General features: G+C 40.1%; 1 protein-coding gene across 1 annotated transcript; it reads right to left on the reverse strand.

The window, feature by feature from the left end:
- Window positions 1–1,214: 1,214 nt before the first annotated feature.
- Window positions 1,215–21,378, reverse strand: LOC117908823. The gene is made up of 6 exons (XM_034822597.1): window positions 19,504–21,378; window positions 8,432–8,572; window positions 6,503–8,264; window positions 4,156–4,457; window positions 2,910–3,769; window positions 1,215–2,826 (listed from the first exon to the last, which is right to left on the reverse strand). Exons 1-6 carry the CDS (start codon window positions 20,965–20,967, stop codon window positions 1,629–1,631), a joined length of 5,727 nt encoding a protein of 1,908 aa, XP_034678488.1. The 5' UTR covers window positions 20,968–21,378; the 3' UTR covers window positions 1,215–1,628.
- Window positions 21,379–21,610: the final 232 nt, after the last annotated feature.

The following is a 21,610-nucleotide window of genomic DNA, read 5'->3' on the forward strand; positions in this document are numbered from 1 at the left end:
CACTGCTGACATCCCCATTTTCTTGAACCACCTTCTCACCATCACCATGGAGTACACTGCTGACCAAGTTGAAGCTGCCCTACGTGCCTTGAATCCTGATTTTTTATTTTTTTTATGATTTTGCATAATGGATTCCTGATTTGACATCCAAACTAGGCATTAAGTCCCTATGCTACAATACAGTTTGTGCACCAGCCATTGCCCTCATCCTTGTCCCAGCTTGCAGTTAGCAGAGACAGGCCAATCACAGCTGAGCCACCCCTGGTTACCCCTCCTCAAAGGTGGCGTTCAGCCCCCATGAAGCTCGGTTATTGCACTTCATATCAGCATCATTTGGGGAACGCCTCACCTTCCACGAGTGCATTATCACTGCCATGAAACACTGCAATGCAGTCTCTATAAGAATATGTCAAGAAATTGAAGGGACCCTTTTGTGACTATGCTGCAAGTTAGTATGCAAAGCCAGCGTTCCTAACAGGTCCAGTCTTGCCTGAGCCTTCACTGACACCATTGGAAAGGTGGGCACATTGAGATATAGTATTATTCCTAGGGAGAACATAGATAGTATAGACTTGTTAACCTAAATGCGCTTTTACTTGTTGGATCAGGTTTTGACCATCTCATCTCAAAACCAATTGGAGTCTAGTAAGGGTAGGTCAAACCTTTTATAACATTCAACATCTCCCCACGAGCCTATTATAAGAACCATTATTCAACATCATCTTAAAAGCGGCATTGTTGTACCCCAACATTAATGATAACAGAACTGCTGAATGAAGAGTCAGCAGCCCATTTATTAGAAAAAGTGGAGGAAGACCAAAGTTTCTAAACTAAAATCAGGAGAACCAGAGAAAGACTTGAAGTCAGTCTTCAAATACAAGAAATTCTAATGAATTCTAATCAACCGTGTGCTGCCGAATTCTTAGCGCATTTTTCACAACATTATAAATGAACCAAAAGTTTTCCCTCAACCTCAATCATGTTCTTGGAAGAAGAAAAAGAAAACAGATGGATACATTGATCACCTGAAATGAAATTATTTTACAGATATGAAAGAAAGCAAAGGCAAAAAGGGAAAACCAATTCAAGTACATTAAGATGATATACTGTCAAGAACTTAAATCTCAAATGAAGAAAAATACTACCAGCTGAAAAATAAAAACTATGAAAAAGCTAAGCTTATGATCCATTTGACTCAAAGATGCAATTCCTGGGAAACAAACAGGCAGTGAAGCATTTGCACTCCATAAGGGAACCAATGACCAAAAATTATGACATACAAACACAATGGAGCATTTAACGAAGGCATTTAACATATGAAGCCAGTAAATATTTATATATAGTTCCAATAAAATCAACCAAAGGAAAAACCCCAAATGGTACTTACAAGGTGCAGATTTCGACCCAGAGAGTCAAAAGCTTTGGAGGACTGTGTAGCAAGAAAAGGAAAAAATAAAGCAATGCCCTTAAATTGCTGCTCATGTAAGAAGAGGAGGAACTGGATTGAACTGAAACTCGACAAAATTGTGATTTTTTACATCTCTCAAGGGAAGTTCCACACCTAAATTCCGCAATGATAACCAAATATTGCCAAGGCAAAGACCAACCCAAGCTGTGACAACATCATATCAATCAAAAGGTTGCTTGGTCATTACTATCCACTCTATAAGAGAACAAAGGCACAAAGTCTCGAATTTACAGTGAAAAGAAACATCCTTGTCAAGATCTATAGGGACCAGTACACCATCTCTGTAGATGAATTTTAAATCAAGCTGGCGAGAAGGATTTGCTTTTGCAGACAAACTCTTGTTTAATGAGTGACAACTACATTCAATTGGCATTACTAACCTATTTCCGGAATTTTTACACTGACATATGCTCATTTCCTGACATTCAGACAATTTGCCATGATTTTCTTGTCTCATCTTTTTGTCAAATAAATTGCCGAAACTTTCAGCAGCATAATTTTTTCTAACTGCTGAAAGAAGATCAACAGATAATGATGCAACAACATCATGAACATCCTCTACCGTCCGATAGGTCCCATTCACTTCCCATTCACGAATGAGAATTTTCTGCATCAAACTATGGAGGGTATACAGGCATTCAGCACAACAACGATACAAACAAATGACCCCTGAATCAGCTGCAATATTTGTAGTTTTGATTGAAGAGACGTTGACATTGACAATAGGCTCATCAGGGATAGACTTACCATCTGGAGGTGGAATATCAGTCTCCGCCATGGATAAACCATTGAACTGGTTGCAAAACTTTCCACAGCTAGACGACTTAAGGCCACTCAATTCACCTGCACTACATAGGGAATCTTCAGAATGGACCACGGGTTCCACGAATGCAAATCCATTAGACTGTCTCCAGAGTCCAGAATCTCCCTTATTCACCATACACTTCACAGAATTTTCTGACTTGAATGATTTAGAAGTCCCATCATGCATGTTTGGAACTTTACCATCCAAAAAGTTGGCAGCCAAAGAACTCTGAAATTGCTCGACAGGGGCAGAATCAGTCAAGAAGGCTGTTTGAAGTGGAGACTTTTCTGAGATTGGAACTCCCTCCTTCAGATTAGGATCACCAGAATTGACATCTCCTTTGTGCAAATTAACACATCCAGTATTTTCAGAAGTAAATCCTTCAGGCCTTTCTTCTGGTACTTCTCCTTCATGTGAGCTTCTGTTAGAAACATTTGGTCCACATTCCTTGCTTTCGATTAGATTATCCACATCATCCCCACATGCATAGCTTGAAGATCCTACAGTACCAGGCTTAGGGTTTACCACTGTCATTTGACCGTCCACCTCTAAACTGAAACAGAAGGAATATTTGTTAGACAAAAACATGTAACTGAAGATGAACCCACAAGCATATTAATGAAAATAGTGAAATACCTCTGTAGTGTGTATACCCAGCTATTGACCATATCTTCCAAGCAAGCCACTTGTGACAAAATACGACCAAATTCATATCTATCTTTTCCAGATTGAATTTTAGCATTAATTTGATCGACCAGGAGCTCCAGAACCTTTCGAACCTCAAGGGAAACTTCTCTAAGTGATACATATGCACCTCTGTATGCTGATAAACCAACGGCAACTAGGCCCCTAACTAGACCAAATTTTTCTTTGCTTTTAGTATTGCTGGGGCTACAAGCGACAGCTACCTTTTCTAATGAGTTACTAGGACGAATAATACAAGAATTGAATGGCCAGCCTTTCCATGGTCCATTTATGTCTGCACAGGGACCATCTTTGAGTTTGGATGTGACCCAACAAAGTTCAGCAAAATGAGGATATCGAAGCATTTGATAGCCAAATGTAGATATTGCTAATAACAGGTTTGATTTCCCTTTCACAGTTCTACTGTTTGGTGGAGATGGGACCTTTGCAACAGATTCTTCAGGACACTGAGCTCTATCCTCACCTTCATTGGCCAGTACATGATCTGCACCATGATATACCATATCTTTATTACCTTGACCTGTATCACAAGCTTTGTACTCCTCGAAAACACTTGTAAGAATGTGAGTTCTATGATGAATCAACTGAACAAACTGCTGAACCAAATCCCTCGACAATTCTGTTGCTGATGAATCAATCAACGTATCACGATTGAAGTTCCCATCAACCTGCACAGAGAATTGGGGTACAGTGTGTTCTGAAGAAGCTGAACAACTGTAGTTCAATATATCAGTCTTGAAAAACTCCCTTATTCTTTTAGGCAATGCTGCATATGGCACATCTGAAGTAGCCTGTTGGTGTAAACAAAAATGCATACAAAGAATGTTAAAATCACTTTCAAAATCATGGTACTTTTGCAAAGTATGGATAGCCGATGGCAAAAGAAAAGGAAGTGCTACAATCTATAAATGACTCAAACAACATATTATAAATTGTGATTATTGGTTAGCTCATATGACAGACCAAAACAGTGTGGCACCAGCAGGATGACATAAATGACATAGAAGAGCAAGGTTAGTAAAGGATAGAACTCTTAAGCACCATATATTAATATCATTTGTCTGTCATTGTTATACATAAAAAGTAATATATTTCTCTTCCAAAGTAGTGCTTGATCCATAGGCCCATACTAGGGTACAAATTTTACCAGCTAAGAGAGGCAAAATCCAATTCTTACCAGAATCATCAAAGACGTGGACACACACATGGAATCCACCTGCTCAATGAACGACCTCCATGCATGTGAAGCTCTCTGCAAAACATCTTCAGGCACTCCTGTCTCAGCAGATTTGCATGCCCTTGGACCGGATACATTTTCCTTTTCAACAACTTGACTGTTTGTTATACAGAATTCTTCCTCAGATGATTGATGGTCTGTTGAAGAGGAACACTCTTCATCATCTTGATCAGATGTCTCTATAGCCCACAAATCAATTCTAGGCAAGAATAGCATGCATGAACCCACACTAGTGCATTTCACTGCCATAAGAATAGTTAATTATCAGGATTCTTTCAAAATCAATTCTTAATTCTTGCAATACAAACATTGCTACAAGAATTTCCTTGTTCAAGCATGTTTTGGGGGTTGTGTCTCAGCTTGTACAAGTCAATATTACTGGATGAAAGATTATCAATTAAGAACCACAATCACAGAGAAGTTCTTGAGCTACAAAAGTTCTATTAGGACTTCATAGTGGTTCCTCCCTACATTTGCCCCCTTGCTAAAGCCATCCACAAAATACCTTTTAAGATTAGGTGATAATTAATATGCAGTTGCTTCACATAGATTGTATAATACACGAGCATTATCAATGTAACTTGATTAATACCGATACTAGAAATGAGACAACAAGAAAATGAAGGCATGCATACGTAATTTGATTAATACTGACACTAGAAATGAGACAACGAGAAAATGAAGGCATGTATACCATCATCAAGACCAGATGAACTATAGACAAAACAAGATAGGAGAAATGTGAGAGAAAGGAACATTAGGAAAAAATGGTACCCAGAATCAAGTATCTAAAGGAAGAAAGAAACTAAACCCAACAAATTGACAAATTAATTTTTCAAGAAACAACACATTGTAAGCAACCAAATAAAAGAAAATTTACATAAAAATGTATGTTGAAGATTGTTACAAACAACCAAAGATACAACTTAATAAGGAAAGATTCCTGAAATAAAATCCAGGACACCAAGTAAGTTAGCTGCTCAACAAAAATTAGGGAAGAGACAACATCTTCTAGTCAAGAATCAATGTGAAAGAGAGAGACATAGAGAGCCAAAACTACAACTGAACAAGTAAAGATTCCTAAAGTAAAATCTAAAAGACCAACACAATCAGCAGTCCAATAGAAACTAGAAAGAGAAAATGACAAGGAAGAGCCCCTTAGGGTTTATCAACGAAATGAAGTCTGGCTATTTTGAATAATTTTACAAATTTGTTTACTTGGAGTCGATCAGTGGTAGGTAGTAACTTGACTCGTACTTAGAATTTATAAGTAGTAACTTGACTCATTCTTAGAATTTAGAAAGTCCCTTTTCTTTGAAACTTCTTATTTTAATAAACCCTCATACGTGCAAACTTACCCTTTTTTTTATAACCGAGGAACCTTCCATGGCCAAGCCCTTAGGACTCTCCATGGGGATCCAAATCTCGAGGTGCTGACCGCCTTGCAACAACCAACACCAGGTAAATTCAGGGTATCATCAGTAGCAGGATTCGAACCCAAGACCATGTGCCACTTACTGGGACCACACTTCCCAATGTTCGTTGTAACCAACCAAGCTACCCTGGCGGGTTACAAACTTTCCCTTTTCTAAAAGTTTCTATTTTCTAAAAATTGTTTATTTTTTAAAAAGCCTCTATTATCTATAAACTGTCTAATTTCCAAAAATTCTATACTTTTTTAAGAATAGTTTTTTTATAGGCTATACTTTTTTAGGAACATCCATTCCTTCAAAAGTTTTATTCTCAAAGATTTTTATTTTCTTTTAATTTGTATTTCTGTTTAGTTTGTTGTGGGGGGCGTATATTCTATCCCTTCTTTATCTTCTCTTTACTTGTTGTAAACTATATATTTTTTCCCTGCTGCCATAACCTTAGTTCCCCGTCCCTCTCCTTAAAATCCTAAAAGAAAGAAGCCCAAGCCCACCTTGTTTGTTCATAGGCAACCATCTTAAGGCTGTCCTCTATTAGGAAATGCATGATACTCAAGAACCAATGAGAGAGAGAGAATCATTATCCTAACAAGTTGAAGAAGTCACACCAATTAATCTGATTGCATTTGGCTAGAACTCACAACTATAGTTTGCAGACTGCAATTGGGAATTAAACTAGGAAAATGAATGCCCATGCTGCTTGAATAGAAAAGAAGACGACAAAGGAGTACTAAATTAAAAGCATATTAGGAATTAGAGGCATTGCTAGATGATAAGTTTATGGAGTTTGAAGGTTGAACTACACATTCTCTGCAAATTTACACAATAAAACACAAGATAAAGAAAGGGGAACATACTCAATATTCTTGTTAGCCCTTCTAGTACATCTCCGCGTCCTTCCTGTGAAATTGTAGCCAAATCAACCTTTTGAATTTCAACATTCCCAACAAAACAGTGGAGAATACAAGAAGCAAGATGCCTCTGGCCTGACCGGGGACTCCCAGCAATCAATATGCGAAATCCTGATTTCTTTCCTGATGTATACGAAATATTTTGCAACAAAGTAGTGTGAATTCCATTGTGGTATGCCCTCGAAGGGTCAAACCTCACCCTGTCTTCATCAGTATCATCATTTAAAGCATCAGAAAATGGAAAACCAGCCTCTCCAATTAAAATGCCAAGACATGACAGGTTCCTTTCTATCTCCTTTATAACATCTGCCTTTTGAAGCAAATCATTAACTTGGGCCCACCAATGATCATTAGGCATTTTCTTCTTCCTCAAAGCACCAACAATGACATTTTTAATCATTTTTGCAGCTTTGTAAAGAAGAGGAGGTAAATAGAGGCATTCATCAAGATACAGGGAAACAAGCAGGCTGGATAGTGGTCGAAGTAGACAAGATATAAGATGGGTGGGAAGTGGAGAGGATACTACTTCATTTGCAGACATACCTGCTTCTCTACGAGAGCAGGGGGGTGGAGCACATGAAAGAGCCTCCAACCAATCCCTCTCCTCCACTGCAAAGGAGGGAAGGGGATAGCGATTACCATCAGGAGCTTTCTCTCCAGCATGAGACACAAGTTCTTGAAAGGGGCAGTTCCTCTTCAAAGCAATAATGGCTGCTTGAGTACAAAGAGCCTGCAGATCAGCCCCAGCAAAGCCTGCAGTTTTTCTTGCAATCCAATTAAGCAAGGGTCCGGTAACTGGTTTAGGCCATCTTTGTGTGTGCAGTGAGAGAATAGAAATTCTATCCTTGACTGATGGCAGAGGAAAATAGATCTCCCTATCAAATCTTCCAGGCCGTCTTAAAGCTGGATCAACAGCCTCAGGACGATTTGTTGCACCGATTACTACAACTGAACCTCGAGATTTTAAACCATCCAATAGAGCAAGCAAAGTGGACACAACTGAACTATGTGTCTGATCTTGCTGCCTTGTACGACAAGGTGCCAATCCATCTATCTCATCAAAGAATATGATAGAAGGTTGAGATCTCTCAGCAACCTGAAACAAGAGTCTCAGCTGGCGCTCAGCATCACCAACATACTTTCCTAAACAATCTGCACCTTTCCGTGCGAAGTATGCTATCCTCTTATCACCACGAGCACATGATCCAATTAATGCCCGCACTACCAGAGTTTTGCCCGTTCCAGGGTAACCATGCAAAAGAACACCTCTAGGAGGTGTAAGCCCCAGATTATTAAAGAACTCAGGATACAGTAAGGGTAAGATGACAACCTCCTTCAAGCACCGGATGACATCTTGAAGCCCAGCAACAGACTCCCAACCCTGAAATAGTTTCTCACCTTCAGAGCCCGGGCCTCCAATATACACAGGTGCAATTCTCAATATATCTCGATGGAGCCTCTTGCTCTCCCGTTTCAAGAACTCTTCATCCTCACCACAGTGTTCCAACCACTTTTCTTCTGCTTCAAGATCTTTCCGGCAAGCATCATTTGACACCTTCCTTATTTCCAATTTCATTTTCTTTGCTTTCATTTTCTTTATCTGTTGCAAATATTGATTGCCATGAGGTTGGAAGAGATGCCGATGATCTGTGCAGGCTATAAGAAATTTGCGATGATCAAAAATGCAACCATTAGCTCGTGCACAAGGCTGCAACAAAAAACAATTATATAAGCCAAAAAACGATGAAGCTAAAAATAATATGTGTCAGAAAAATCCATTTGAAATTTAACATAAAGATGACTGCCTTCTATAAAACAAAAGGAAATAAGGAAAAAGGGGATGACTTCTTGTTGAATGATCATCAACTAACTAACCAAGTGGTAAGTTTTTGGGCACCGATCAACACGACATCCAATAGTTGCACCTGGCCTCCCACAGCGACTGCATTTCAATGCTCTTCCTCTGCAGAGTGCGGCCCTAACATTCTTCAAGCATCCCAAACCAGCAAAATAAACCTGCAAATATCATAATGAATGGAGATTAACCGTAACATGATATTTGAATGAAAAGAAGAGAAGAATAACAAAAACTGTGACTTCCAGCATTCAATATGCATAGATAATAAGTTAGAAAAATGGAATGCATGTTTGATAATACGTAAAGATTTTTTTTTTTTTTTTTTGATAGGCATGTGGTAATATGTAAAGATAAAAGTTGCCGAAAAACAAACACTAAAGATTGCCACTGACTTCCTATTAACATGTTCTATCATATAGCAAGACTTGAAAGCCCTGATATAAACTTATATAAACACATAGCATCAGGAAAAATCCATGCATTGAAAAAAACAAGCATTAAGATGACCCAGAACACAGGGCTGGCCAACCCAAACCTGAAGTAATATTGCTAACTAGCCAATGTCCTCTTTAAAAAAAAAATCCAACTAAGAGCATATCAATGAAAAAAGAATACAAACAAAGGTAAAAATAAAAATAAAAAGGCATTCAGATAATAAAGCCTTATGAAGTCTGGCTTGAAGGAAAATAACAGGAAATATTAGTCTCTGTCTAATAAATAGAATGAATTTCATGGCAAAAGTCTCCAATCTACCTATCACTCGAACTGGATTCTAAACTATACTATTCAGTGTCCTTTCCTTGATTGCACCTTGAATCCTAGTTCTAGAAGTAAGAGAAAAAGGAAAAAAAATATTTTAAAAAAAGTGCAAATTCCATCATATATATATATATATATATATAGATAGATAGATAGATAGATAGATAGCAATGCAAAAGCTCAACTCATAAATTTGCAAGCCATAAATGTCTATGCAAGTAATTGGGCCCACGTCAACCTTTTTTCCTCATAAATTGATTAACATAAGTCAACTTGAGAAGTTTTTGTTTTTTACCAGAAACAAAAGATATATTAATTATGAAAGAAGTACAATAGAAGAATGAGACGTCCTCCCCACAAATACAAAATACTGATCAAAGTAAGACTAAACACCTCCACTATACAAGGAGAATTGTACAACCTCCACTTTATGAGGAAAACTGTACACAAAGGAGGTATAGACTGCTTAAGGATAATTGTCAACTTGAACAGTTTTTTTTTTTTTTTAGTAAACAACAAAAGCATGTATTAAGAAATGCAAAAAAGAGAGGGTGCACCCTATGTATACAGGCAGTATACACAATACATGCCAAATCAAGAACCAAACAAATACATGGTTAGCCTTAAAAAACAAGGCAAAGCTAACCACAAGAAAGAGCATCTAAGAAATTCAAAATAGAGGGGTTCTCCATTTCCAATAAATCTTGGGACCACTCTAAACTTGAGCAGTTTTGAACTTAAGGTTTATGACCTTTCCCCCTATTTGGCATTAATTGGGTTTATGACCTCCACTTTATGAGGAAAACTGTACACAAAGGAGGTATAGACTGCTTAAGGATAATTGTCAACTTGAACAGTTTTTTTTTTTTTTTTAGTAAACAACAAAAGCATGTATTAAGAAATGCAAAAAAGAGAGGGTGCACCCTATGTATACAGGCAGTATACACAATACATGCCAAATCAAGAACCAAACAAATACATGGTTAGCCTTAAAAAACAAGGCAAAGCTAACCACAAGAAAGAGCATCTAAGAAATTCAAAATAGAGGGGTTCTCCATTTCCAATGAATCTTGGGACCACTCTAAACTTGAGCAGTTTTGAACTTAAGGTTTATGACCTTTCCCCCTATTTGGCATTAATTGGGCTCTAAAGAGCACAGAAAAAAAAAAAAAAAGACACTACCAAGTTGGTATAGAAACTTTGATATCCTTGTTTGCACAGTCAGCAAGATCCTCAAAAGGTTAGGAGAACTGCATTTTTTAGATTTTCATTGCTAACATATATTGCTTCAAGGGTTCATATTTAACATTTGTGTAGCTTTCATTTTCAATTTTTAGTAACTTGTGTAGCACTTGTGTGCTTGGCTTACACTCTTTCTTGGCATTTGTTTGATATTCTCCTAGTTTATGAAGAAATAACCATATTTGAGGCATTGTCTAATCATAGTGTTTTGAGTCTTAAGATAAAATTCTTGCTTTGTGTCTCTACTAGTCCCAAAAAAGCTATGCTTCTCTAGTAGACATACAAGATTTTGGTGGGATAGATGGGCATGAGGGTTTAAGTTAAAAGATGCATCCCTAGGCTTTTTGGAATAGCCTCCTCCAAAAATGCTACAGTTGTAGATTTATAGGATGGAGAAAGAGGTGGAGATAGCCATTGGAAAGTTCAATTTAGAAGACCCTTCCAAGATGGGAAGATAGAGGAGGTGACCCAATTTCTAGAGCTTATTTACCCTTTGAAAGTGTAAGAAGGAAAGGACAATTTACTTTGGAAAGACGATAGGAAGGGAAATTTTAGTGTCAATTTGTACTACAAATCCCCAACTGTTGAGAGCAATTTAGTAGTCCCAATCAAAGAAATCTGGGGATCCCAAGCTCCCCTTTGAACGTGTTTTTTTCACATGGGAAGCTATTTAGGGGAATGTCTTAATTTTAGATATGTTAATTGTTGAATATGATGTATTTATAGTGTATAACCTTTCCTTGTTAATATAGGACACATATATGGTAGGACACATGTATGGTAGTTAGGACTCTTAGCCTTGTATATATATATATTTCTCAATTGTAAGTAGATCATTCACATTAATGAGAATCAAGGTCTTTCTTCTTCCTCTCTCTCTCAACATGGTATCAGAGCCAAGGAAGAAAACCTAATTCTTTCCTGTTTCCCGTGTCATCAACTCCGGGAAACCTTCCGGTAACCGTGTTTCATTCCGGTCACCTTCCCCATCTCCCAATACTTTCCGGTCATTCGGATCGTCGACAGAAACCACTCACCGCCGGCGAACTTTTCCGGCGAACTTTCCGGCGAACTTTTCCGGCGACGTCTTTTTCCGACACCGACCATACCAGAAGGAGCGCCTGGAGGAGATCTCCACCTTTTGTGAAGGCACCGGCACCAAAAGAGCCTCCACGCGCCGTCCACGCGCAGCTTTCAGGCCGGCGGCTGCATCTCACGCGCCGGCGCGTGAGGGCGCGTGAGGACTTCTCCGGCGACGCGCCTCCTCCTCCAGCTTCGCCTGACGCCGACCAGCCTCCCTACCTCCCTGGTTCTCCCATCCGAGCCCTGCACGTACCTCTTTTGGGGATTTTTGTCTCCGTCGGCCCTCCAAACAGTCTTTCCGGCGAAGGTCCGACTACTTTTTCTCCACTCCAATCCCTGCACGTGCCTTGGGAAGTGTTCTTCTCCCTTTTTCGGTGGTGCCACGCCGCAATCTGAAGCCGTATTAGGGCTCTCTTCAATCCAAACATACTTCATTCTCCAGATAAGTAGATATGACTACTAAAAATTCCATTTTTTCCGCTGTTATATCTGGATCTCCTATGATTACTTCGGAGAAATTGGTTGGCAATGACAATTATCTTTCCTGGTCTGCCTCTGTTGAACTTTGGTTTATGGGTCAAGGATATGAGGATCACTTGATTACACAGGAGGCAGATATCCCTGAGGTTGACCGTGTACAGTGGAGGAAGATAGATGCACAGTTATGTAGTGTATTATGGCAATCGGTTGATCCCAAGATTCTTCTTCATCTTCGGGCCTACAAAACTTGTTTTAAATTTTGGACTCAGGCCAAAGGATTATATACGAATGATATCCAGCGTCTTTATAAGGTGGCTTCTGCTATTGTCCATCTCAGCCAACAGGACTTGGATCTATCTACTTATATTGGCCAGATTGCCTCTCTTAAGGAGGAGTTCTTGACTGTGATGCCTCTTACTCCTGATGTTGGGGCTCAACAAACACAGCTTGACCAGTTCTTCATGGTTCTTACTCTTATTGGCCTCCGTCCGGATCTTGAGCCTGTCCGCGATCAGATTCTTGGTAGTTCATCAGTTCCGTCCTTGGATGATGTGTTTGCTCGCCTCCTCCGTATCTCCTCCACTCAGACTTTGCCATCTGATAGCACTTCAGATTCTTCTGTGTTAGTTTCTCAAACTAGCTCTCGAGGAGGCCGCAGTGGTACCCGAGGTAGAGGTCAACGTCCTCATTGCACCTATTGCAATAAACTTGGCCACACTCGCGATCGTTGCTATCAGTTACATGGAAGACCTCCTCGCACTGCCCATGTGGCCCAGTCCTCTGATTCTCCGCTGCCTCAGCCTCCGAGCTCTTCCGCATCTCAGGCTTCTGTTGCCTCTGTTGCCCAGCCTGGTAATGCCTCTGCCTGCCTTACCCACACATCTTCTCTTGGACCCTGGATTCTAGATTCTGGAGCTTCTGATCACTTATCTGGTAATAAGGATCTTTTCTCCTCTATTACTACTACCTCTGCTTTACCTACTGTTACCTTAGCTAATGGTTCTCAAACTGTGGCTAAAGGTATTGGTTTGGCCCTTCCTCTACCTTCTCTACCTCTCACTTCTGTCCTTTATACTCCTGAATGTCCTTTTAATCTTATTTCCATCAGTAAAATCACTCGTACTCTTAATTGCTCTATTACCTTTTCTGATAAATTTGTGACCTTGCAGGACCGGAGTACGGGGAAGACGATTGGCATAGGACGTGAGTCTCAAGGCCTCTATCACCTCACCTCGGATTCATCTCCTGCAGTTTGCATTTCCACTGATGCTCCTCTCCTCATCCACAATCGTCTGGGCCACCCTAGTCTCTCCAAGTTCCAGAAGATGGTCCCTCGTTTTTCCACTTTATCGTCGCTTCCGTGTGAGTCATGTCAGCTTGGGAAACATACTCGTGTCTCGTTCCCAAAGCGTTTGAATAATCGGGCAAAGTCTCCTTTTGAGCTTGTCCACACTGATGTTTGGGGTCCTTGTCGGACTGCGTCTACTTTAGGATTTCAGTATTTTGTCACTTTCATTGATGACTATTCTCGATGTACTTGGTTATTTTTAATGAAAAATCGAGCTGAGTTATTCTCTATTTTCCAGAAATTTTATGCTGAAATCCAAACCCAGTTCAATATTTCTATTCGTGTGTTACGCAGTGACAATGCCAGGGAATATTTTTCAGCACCATTTACTTCGTTTATGTCCCATCATGGGATTCTTCATCAGTCTTCTTGTGCTCATACTCCTCAACAAAATGGGGTAGCTGAACGCAAGAATCGACATCTTGTTGAGACAGCTCGTACTCTCCTCCTCCATAGTAATGTTCCTTTTCGTTTTTGGGGGACGCTGTTCTTACCGCTTGTTATTTGATTAATCGTATGCCCTCTTCTGTCTTACATGATCAGATTCCTCACTCCCTTCTCTTCCCTGACCAACCACTTTATTTCCTTCCTCCTCGTGTCTTTGGTTGTACTTGCTTTGTTCATATTCTCACTCCTGGACAGGACAAGCTTTCCGCCAAAGCCATGAAGTGTCTCTTCTTGGGATACTCCAGACTTCAGAAGGGTTATCGTTGTTATTCCCTTGAGACTCATCGATACTTTATCTCCGCTGATGTCACCTTCTTTGAGGACTCACCATTCTTTTCCACCACTTCTGAGTCTCTTCCTGTTTCTGAAGTCTTGCCTATTCCCATTGTCTCCCCACCTGATGCTATGCCTCCTCGACCACTTCAGGTTTATCATCGTCGCCCTCGTGTTGTTGCTCCTCTCCCTTTTGCTGAGGCTCCTGCTGACTCACTTCCTATCCCTTCGGCTTCACCTACCCCGGTTCTGCCTTCTCCTAATGACTTACCCATTGCTGTTCGGAAAGGTACTCGCTCTACTCGTAATCCTCATCCTATTTACAATTTTTTGAGTTATCATCGATTATCTTCACCCTATTCTGCTTTTGTTTCTGCTATATCCTCTGTTTCTCTTCCAAAGAGCACCCATGAAGCTCTTTCCCATCCAGGCTGGCGACAGGCAATGGTGGATGAAATGGCTGCTCTGCACTCTAATGGCACTTGGGACCTTGTTGTTTTACCCTCGGGTAAATCTACCGTTGGCTGTCGTTGGGTCTACGCAGTTAAGGTTGGTCCTGATGGTCAGGTTGATCGCCTTAAGGCCCGCTTAGTTGCTAAAGGCTATACTCAGGTTTATGGTTCTGATTATGGTGACACATTCTCTCCTGTTGCCAAGATTGCTTCTGTCCGTCTGCTTCTCTCTATGGCTGCCATGTGTTCTTGGCCTCTTTATCAATTGGATATTAAAAATGCCTTCCTTCATGGTGATCTTGCCGAGGAGGTTTATATGGAGCAACCTCCTGGTTTTGTTGCTCAGGGGGAGTCTGGTTTAGTATGCAGGTTACGCCGTTCTCTATATGGCTTGAAACAATCTCCTCGAGCATGGTTTGGCCGTTTTAGTTCTGTTGTTCAAGAGTTTGGCATGCTTCGCAGTACAGCAGACCATTCAGTTTTCTATCATCATAACTCTTTGGGGCAGTGTATTTATCTGGTTGTTTATGTGGACGACATCGTCATTACAGGCAGTGATCAGGATGGTATTCAGAAACTAAAGCAACACCTTTTTACCCACTTTCAGACCAAAGACTTGGGGAAACTCAAGTATTTCTTGGGAATTGAGATAGCTCAATCCAGTTCTGCTGTGGTCCTTTCCCAAAGGAAGTATGCTTTAGACATTTTGGAAGAAACCGGTATGTTAGACTGTAAACCGGTAGACACACCTATGGATCCGAATGTCAAACTTGTACCAGGACAGGGGGAGCCTTTAGGAGACCCCGGGAGATATCGACGGCTTGTAGGTAAATTGAACTATCTCACCATTACTCGTCCAGACATTTCTTTTCCTGTGAGTGTTGTTAGTCAATTCCTACAGTCACCATGTGATAGCCATTGGGATGCTGTAATCCGCATTCTTCGATATATCAAAAGTACACCAGGCCAAGGTGTGTTGTACGAGAACAGAGGTCATACTCAGGTTGTTGGTTACACAGATGCAGATTGGGCTGGCTCACCCACAGATAGACGTTCCACTTCAGGGTACTGTGTTTTTATTGGAGGTAATCTAATATCTTGGAAGAGTAAGAAACAAGATGTAGTGGCCAGATCTAGCGCTGAAGCCGAGTATCGAGCTATGGCTTTGGCAACATGTGAACTCATATGGTTGAGACATCTTCTTCGAGAGTTGAGATTTGGAAAGGATGAACAGATGAAACTCATATGTGATAACCAGGCCGCATTACATATTGCATCCAATCCAGTCTTTCATGAAAGGACCAAACATATTGAAGTTGACTGTCATTTCATTAGAGAGAAGATCGCATCAGGATGTGTTGCTACAAGTTTTGTTAATTCAAATGATCAACTAGCTGACATCTTCACTAAATCTCTCAGAGGTCCTAGGATTAAATATATTTGTAACAAGCTTGGTGCATATGACGTATATGCTCCAGCTTGAGGGGGAGTGTTGAATATGATGTATTTATAGTGTATAACCTTTCCTTGTTAATATAGGACACATATATGGTAGGACACATGTATGGTAGTTAGGACTCTTAGCCTTGTATATATATATATTTCTCAATTGTAAGTAGATCATTCACATTAATGAGAATCAAGGTCTTTCTTCTTCCTCTCTCTCTCAACATTAATGAACAAGGGGATGATCCATGGTCAATAGATGCAACCTTTGTAAAGTTAATGAAAAATTAGTTGATCACATCTTGATTCATTGTGATAAGACAAAAGTGTCATGTGTCAACGGTCTTTGGCTTGAAATGGGAATTCTGGTTTCAGTGAGAAACCTCCTCCTTGAATGGAAATTTAAGGGGCTAGACAAGAAGAGAAGCATTGTTTTATGCATGGCTTTGATTTGCTTATTTTGGGGAATTTGGAAAGAGCATGATCGAAGGACTCTTGATGATTTAGATCAAAGATTGAAGGAGTTGTTCATTAAATCACTATTAGAGTGGTCCCATGTTTCATTTGAAGGAGTTGTATATCTTTGATGCTTGTATTGTGATGTTTTGTGTATACTATCTATATACAAAGAGTGTGCCCCCTCTTTTTTGCGCTTCTTAGTACATACCTTTGTTTTTTTTTTTTTTTTGATAAATAAAGGATATGCATTAAAAAGGCAAAACGCCGCAAAGCATACAGGAAGTATACAAGGCAACTTATGCCTCAAAAAAACAAAGACAAAGAATCACCTCCCTCTAAGTGGAAGCTATCCACTCTAAAAAGCCTATAAGGGAGAACGCCTCCTCACCTACATACAATTTGGCCCAACTCCACAAATTACAAACAAAAAAATTCTTTAACTTTTGAACATTCAATATCCCCCCCCCCTAAAAGCTAATCTATTCCTCTCCTTCCACACCATCCAAAAGACATACCTTTTTTGTCTATTAGTAAAAAAAAAGTCCCAAATAAGCTACTTAGAAACAATCAATTTATAAAGGTATATCGAGCCTTCAACTCAAGTGAAAGAGAGACCATCATATTTTCTTAATTGGGAATCAAATATATAGATACAAAATGAAATTATTAAAGTGCAAGAAGGAAAACCCCTATATCTTATGTATTAAAATGGAGATTTGAAAGTAAGCAACCATTAATACAATTTTTGCCATAAATTTGTTTGCATGTGTTGCATTGACACAATTTCCACCTCAAACCCACTTGCATGTGTTTGATTCCACACAAGTATGTGACATCATAAAGCTATATCACAATGCTCGAACAAAATTAATCTTTGATCAACAAGAGACATGTATTACAAATTGTGTTGATTCCATATCCGGTCAACCAAGTGAAACCCATTAACTGATGGAACTTGATCATTCTCCTGATACAATTCCACAAAAGTGGAGCCATGCATTTTTCACTTAGAGGCCAAATTTTAGGTATATGCGTGCACATGTACAGTTTGGTATCTAGGTTAGAACATATCCTCTGGGGTTTCGGGGGTTAGGCCACTGCAGCCTACTTCAGGTCAGCAGGAGCTAGCTCTGTTATTTAAGCAAAGGTTTTTCCTCTCTTTACAGGTTTAAGGGGATCAGTGGGTTTGGACTTGACCTAGGCTCTGATTTCTCTTGGATGGAAAAAGGAGATATAATTCTTGGAGATGCTACTTGAAAAGAGGTACTGGCAGCCCGATATGGATTACTAGATCCACATGTGAAGCACATTTTTGGGCAAGAAAAGTAGCCTCAGGACAACTCTCAATAGAGGTGTTGTGTGAAGGGCAGCCCCTTTTATGTTTGATAGAGACCATTGGAAGAAAGAATGTGCAAATATTTGCCGTGGAGGACCAAGGAGATGAAATCTCTCAAGGTCAAGCACCTTTTCATTCTGATAGGCAAGTAAAGATATTATTAACCTGTGGTCTTGAAAAATTCTTTTGTATGTAACCTGTAATCTGTAGATTTGAGCCCTTTTTCGCTTGTAAGCTTCATTGATTGGTTGGGTTCTAAGTAAGGACAGGTGATGTTTTTTGTTTTATCCCTCCCCCTCTAGTTTGAGCCTTTTGGCTTCTTTTATATACTTCCTATATACTCTGAGGTCATTGTTTTTGGTGTCCCCTACTTTTCTTTACCTATCGAAAAAAAAAATTATTAAAAAGAGTTCCAAACCAAAAAAGTGGGCACACCACCAGCTGGAGCACCTGCAGCTTTCCCATTGCGGCGGGTGATTTGGGAACCAAGGAGAAACTCTTTGATTGATTGTCTTGATATTTGGTATTGTCCCAGATAGTGGTTTTTTTCTGTTGCATATCGTTCTTTCTTTATTTTTCTAACCATTGCATACCCTCCGTGCAATCAGGTAGCACCCTCTTAGGCACTTCTTTTGATAGACAACTAAACGTTTGAATTAGTATGTACCTAATAAACAGGGGCAAACCAAATATGCAGGAAGTATACAGGGACAGGGAGTACCAAATAAACAAAATAGAAGTAATAATTGGGACTCCTCATGCCTTATGCATACCAGGCTGACCCCATCCTTCACCTGCGGTCCATACCCCGTGTGTAGAAAGACAAATAAATAGTTATGGATTATAGATTAATAGATGAGGGAAGAAATGGTAGGAGAGACTCAAACTAGAGACTTCTAGTTAACCACATTCTAATACCATGTTGTAGAAGAAAGAAAGAAGATAGAAAAGAAGAAGAGAATGACAGGAAAAAGAAGAGATCATAAAAATCATTAGTGACCTCATAGATTTATAGTTATAGGTCTTAATAAAAAAATCGATAAAGTACCTTAGTAAGCATACTAAGAAGCATAATAAATAAAACACTAAAAACAATTATGAGGAGTTTGATGCCCCTAAATGATAGCATCTACTTTATCAGTGAAAATTGCAAAGTAACAGTTCGATAAAGTTAAAATAAAGGCACCAAAAGACAAAGAACAAGATGAGAGAAACATAAACAATCACCACCACCACCCCCTCTCGTATTTGGGGAGGAACCAATCAATAAAGTCTATTACAGACAGTGATGCCTTAATTAAACCCACTCTAATCCGTTTCAAAAGCCATACATAAAAGAGGTTTTAAAAACATGTGAAGTATTACATTGAGGTGTTCTAAAGAATACTTCGCAAATAAAGGGTAAATATATAAGAATTCACCCTCAGCACCCATACTCAACCCTTGGACGTCCATATTTGGTCAATTCTTGGAAACAATATCAACTAAATCATAAACAGGACACTAATATTTGGTCACTTCATACCCAGTAATTATCAACAACCAATGAAATGGAATAACACCACTGTACAATTTTTTTTTTTTTTAATCTATAAATGAGTAGAGCAATCACCTACAGTCAATTGCAACCAAATGAAGAAAACCACAAAAAGATGTGCATATGATCAACAATTTTTGTGTGTTGTTACATAAGAATAGCAAGATCTGTTATTTGCATTTAATACCCACTAAAATGAACTAAAATAATGGGTCAATGAACCACACCTCAGGACTCCAAACAGCACAGTGTTGATGAATCCAGATCCCAGCAATACCATAACGATCATTTATAGGACCCAAAAGACGTCCAAGCCAGCTAGGTTCATCACCAAATCCATCCCATGGGTCATAGTTAGGCTCATCAGAAGCTGAAGAACCACTACATGCCTCATTTTCACTCTCACCAATATCCTGGACTACTCTCTTCGGAGGTTTACCATCAGTTCCTCCACCACAAAGACCACATCGCCTCCCCTCTTTTATCCGAGGTTTGCCAAGAGTGTATGCCAAAGCTTTATTGGACTTATCAACCCCCATGGAATTCTCAGGTTCCACAGGTTTTTCATCAGGATTGTCCAAACAAGCATCCTGGCCATCATGGTCCACTACATCTTCCACTTGGCTTGCAGCAACTCCAACTTCTAAAACATCTCTTTCATTTTCTCCTTCATTCACACACTCTGAATGTTCCATCTGCTTATCATTCTGTTCAATAGTTTCCACATTGTCATTACCAGATAAACCATTTTGGTTTTCACTCTTTTCTTTCTCCAATAAATCTGCGGTTTCACCATCCACGGCTTCAACCTCGTTTCCACCATCCACTGCTTCAACCTCATTTCCAATTGCTTCAATCTCGTTTTCACCATCCACTGCTTCAACCTCGTTTCCAACTGCTCCAACCCCTGCTTCAACCTCGTTTCCAACTGCTTCAACCTCGTTTCCACCATCTACTGCTTCAACCTCGTTTCCACCGTCCATTTCACTGTTCAAAACCAAAAAATCCCGCTCTCCCTTATCCACTAACATCTCCACTTCAACCCTCTCATCCTCAACCCCTTTATTACTGTGCAAATCAATCTCTTCTTCACTGTTCCCCAAAATATTGGAAGCCTTAATCCTCCCAGGCCTCTTCGACCTCACAACTGTGGATTTTCCCCCATCCAATTCTCTCTCTACCATAGTCCCTTCTTCCCGACACCCATCCATATCCCTGAAAAGCTTCCTCTTCCCACTCGCTGATGCCTCTTTATCCTTCTCCACAAAACGCACCCTTTTAGTTTTAGCCCTAGATCTCAACCTCGATTTCCAAACCTCTCCTTCTTTCAATTCCCCTGAATCCTCGCCTGGAGATGAACAACTCCTCACCACCGCCTTCCCTTTCTCCCTCCTCTTACTGAAACTCTCCCCATTCCAGTCGATCCTCCGCCGCTTTTTCGATGGCGGCGGCGAGGAATCAAGCAAAACAGGAGCACGGCGGACCCTCGAACTCCGCCGCAGCTCTGAATCAACGCCCGCCGACCCCGCCCCACCATTGCCCTCATTTGATTCGCCAGCAACGCCGCGGTTCCGATTATAGGTTTTCTCGCATATGGCGTCGAGTTTTTTGTGCTTCGTTCGAGTTCGAGAGTTCGAACGATGATTTTTCACTCGCTTCGATGAAGAAACCGATCCCGACGACAATCGCATGACAAGAACCAAAGGTATAAATGTGTATATATAGCTAGAATGAGCAAATGGATGTTGATTTATCGAGTTTTTTCTGTTCAATTGGGTGTTCGATTCGAGTGCACATATGCAGAAAAAACTGACCTCGTGATTGATTGATCGAAGAGAGAGATTCTGGGGAAACGAAACCAAACCCTAGAAAATTTGATTGATCAAACTTCTACAGCGACCTACCGCTCAGCTTCCGAGGCCTTTGGGTGCCCATTAACAATAGGGTAAGGGAGTGTTTGGCTAAGAGGAAATATTTTCTTTTCTTGTTCTCTACTTTCTCTTAACTTTCTCGCTGTTGCTGTTACTAATATGAAGACTCCTAGGGCGGAATGGTAGAGAAGAGGCTCACTCTGAACATTATTGGTCTTAACACCACGCGCTCCAAACACACGTGGAATTATTTTTACATCAAATATGAGCTGCTAATCTATTCCATTGGTTTTGCTCCTCCGAAAATAGATGACACGCGCCTAAGGAGGGAGTGGGGTGGGCTATGGATTAATGGGATTTGTGATTTTTCTTGCATTTTCCCACCAAATGTTACCGCCAAATATAGTTGTGGATGACACAATGGCATTAGGGTTATGGGCATTGAAGGGTGTTTGTAAGGACA

Source organism: Vitis riparia, chromosome 19 (assembly GCF_004353265.1).
Source record: "Vitis riparia cultivar Riparia Gloire de Montpellier isolate 1030 chromosome 19, EGFV_Vit.rip_1.0, whole genome shotgun sequence".
Lineage (NCBI taxonomy): Eukaryota > Viridiplantae > Streptophyta > Magnoliopsida > Vitales > Vitaceae > Vitis > Vitis riparia.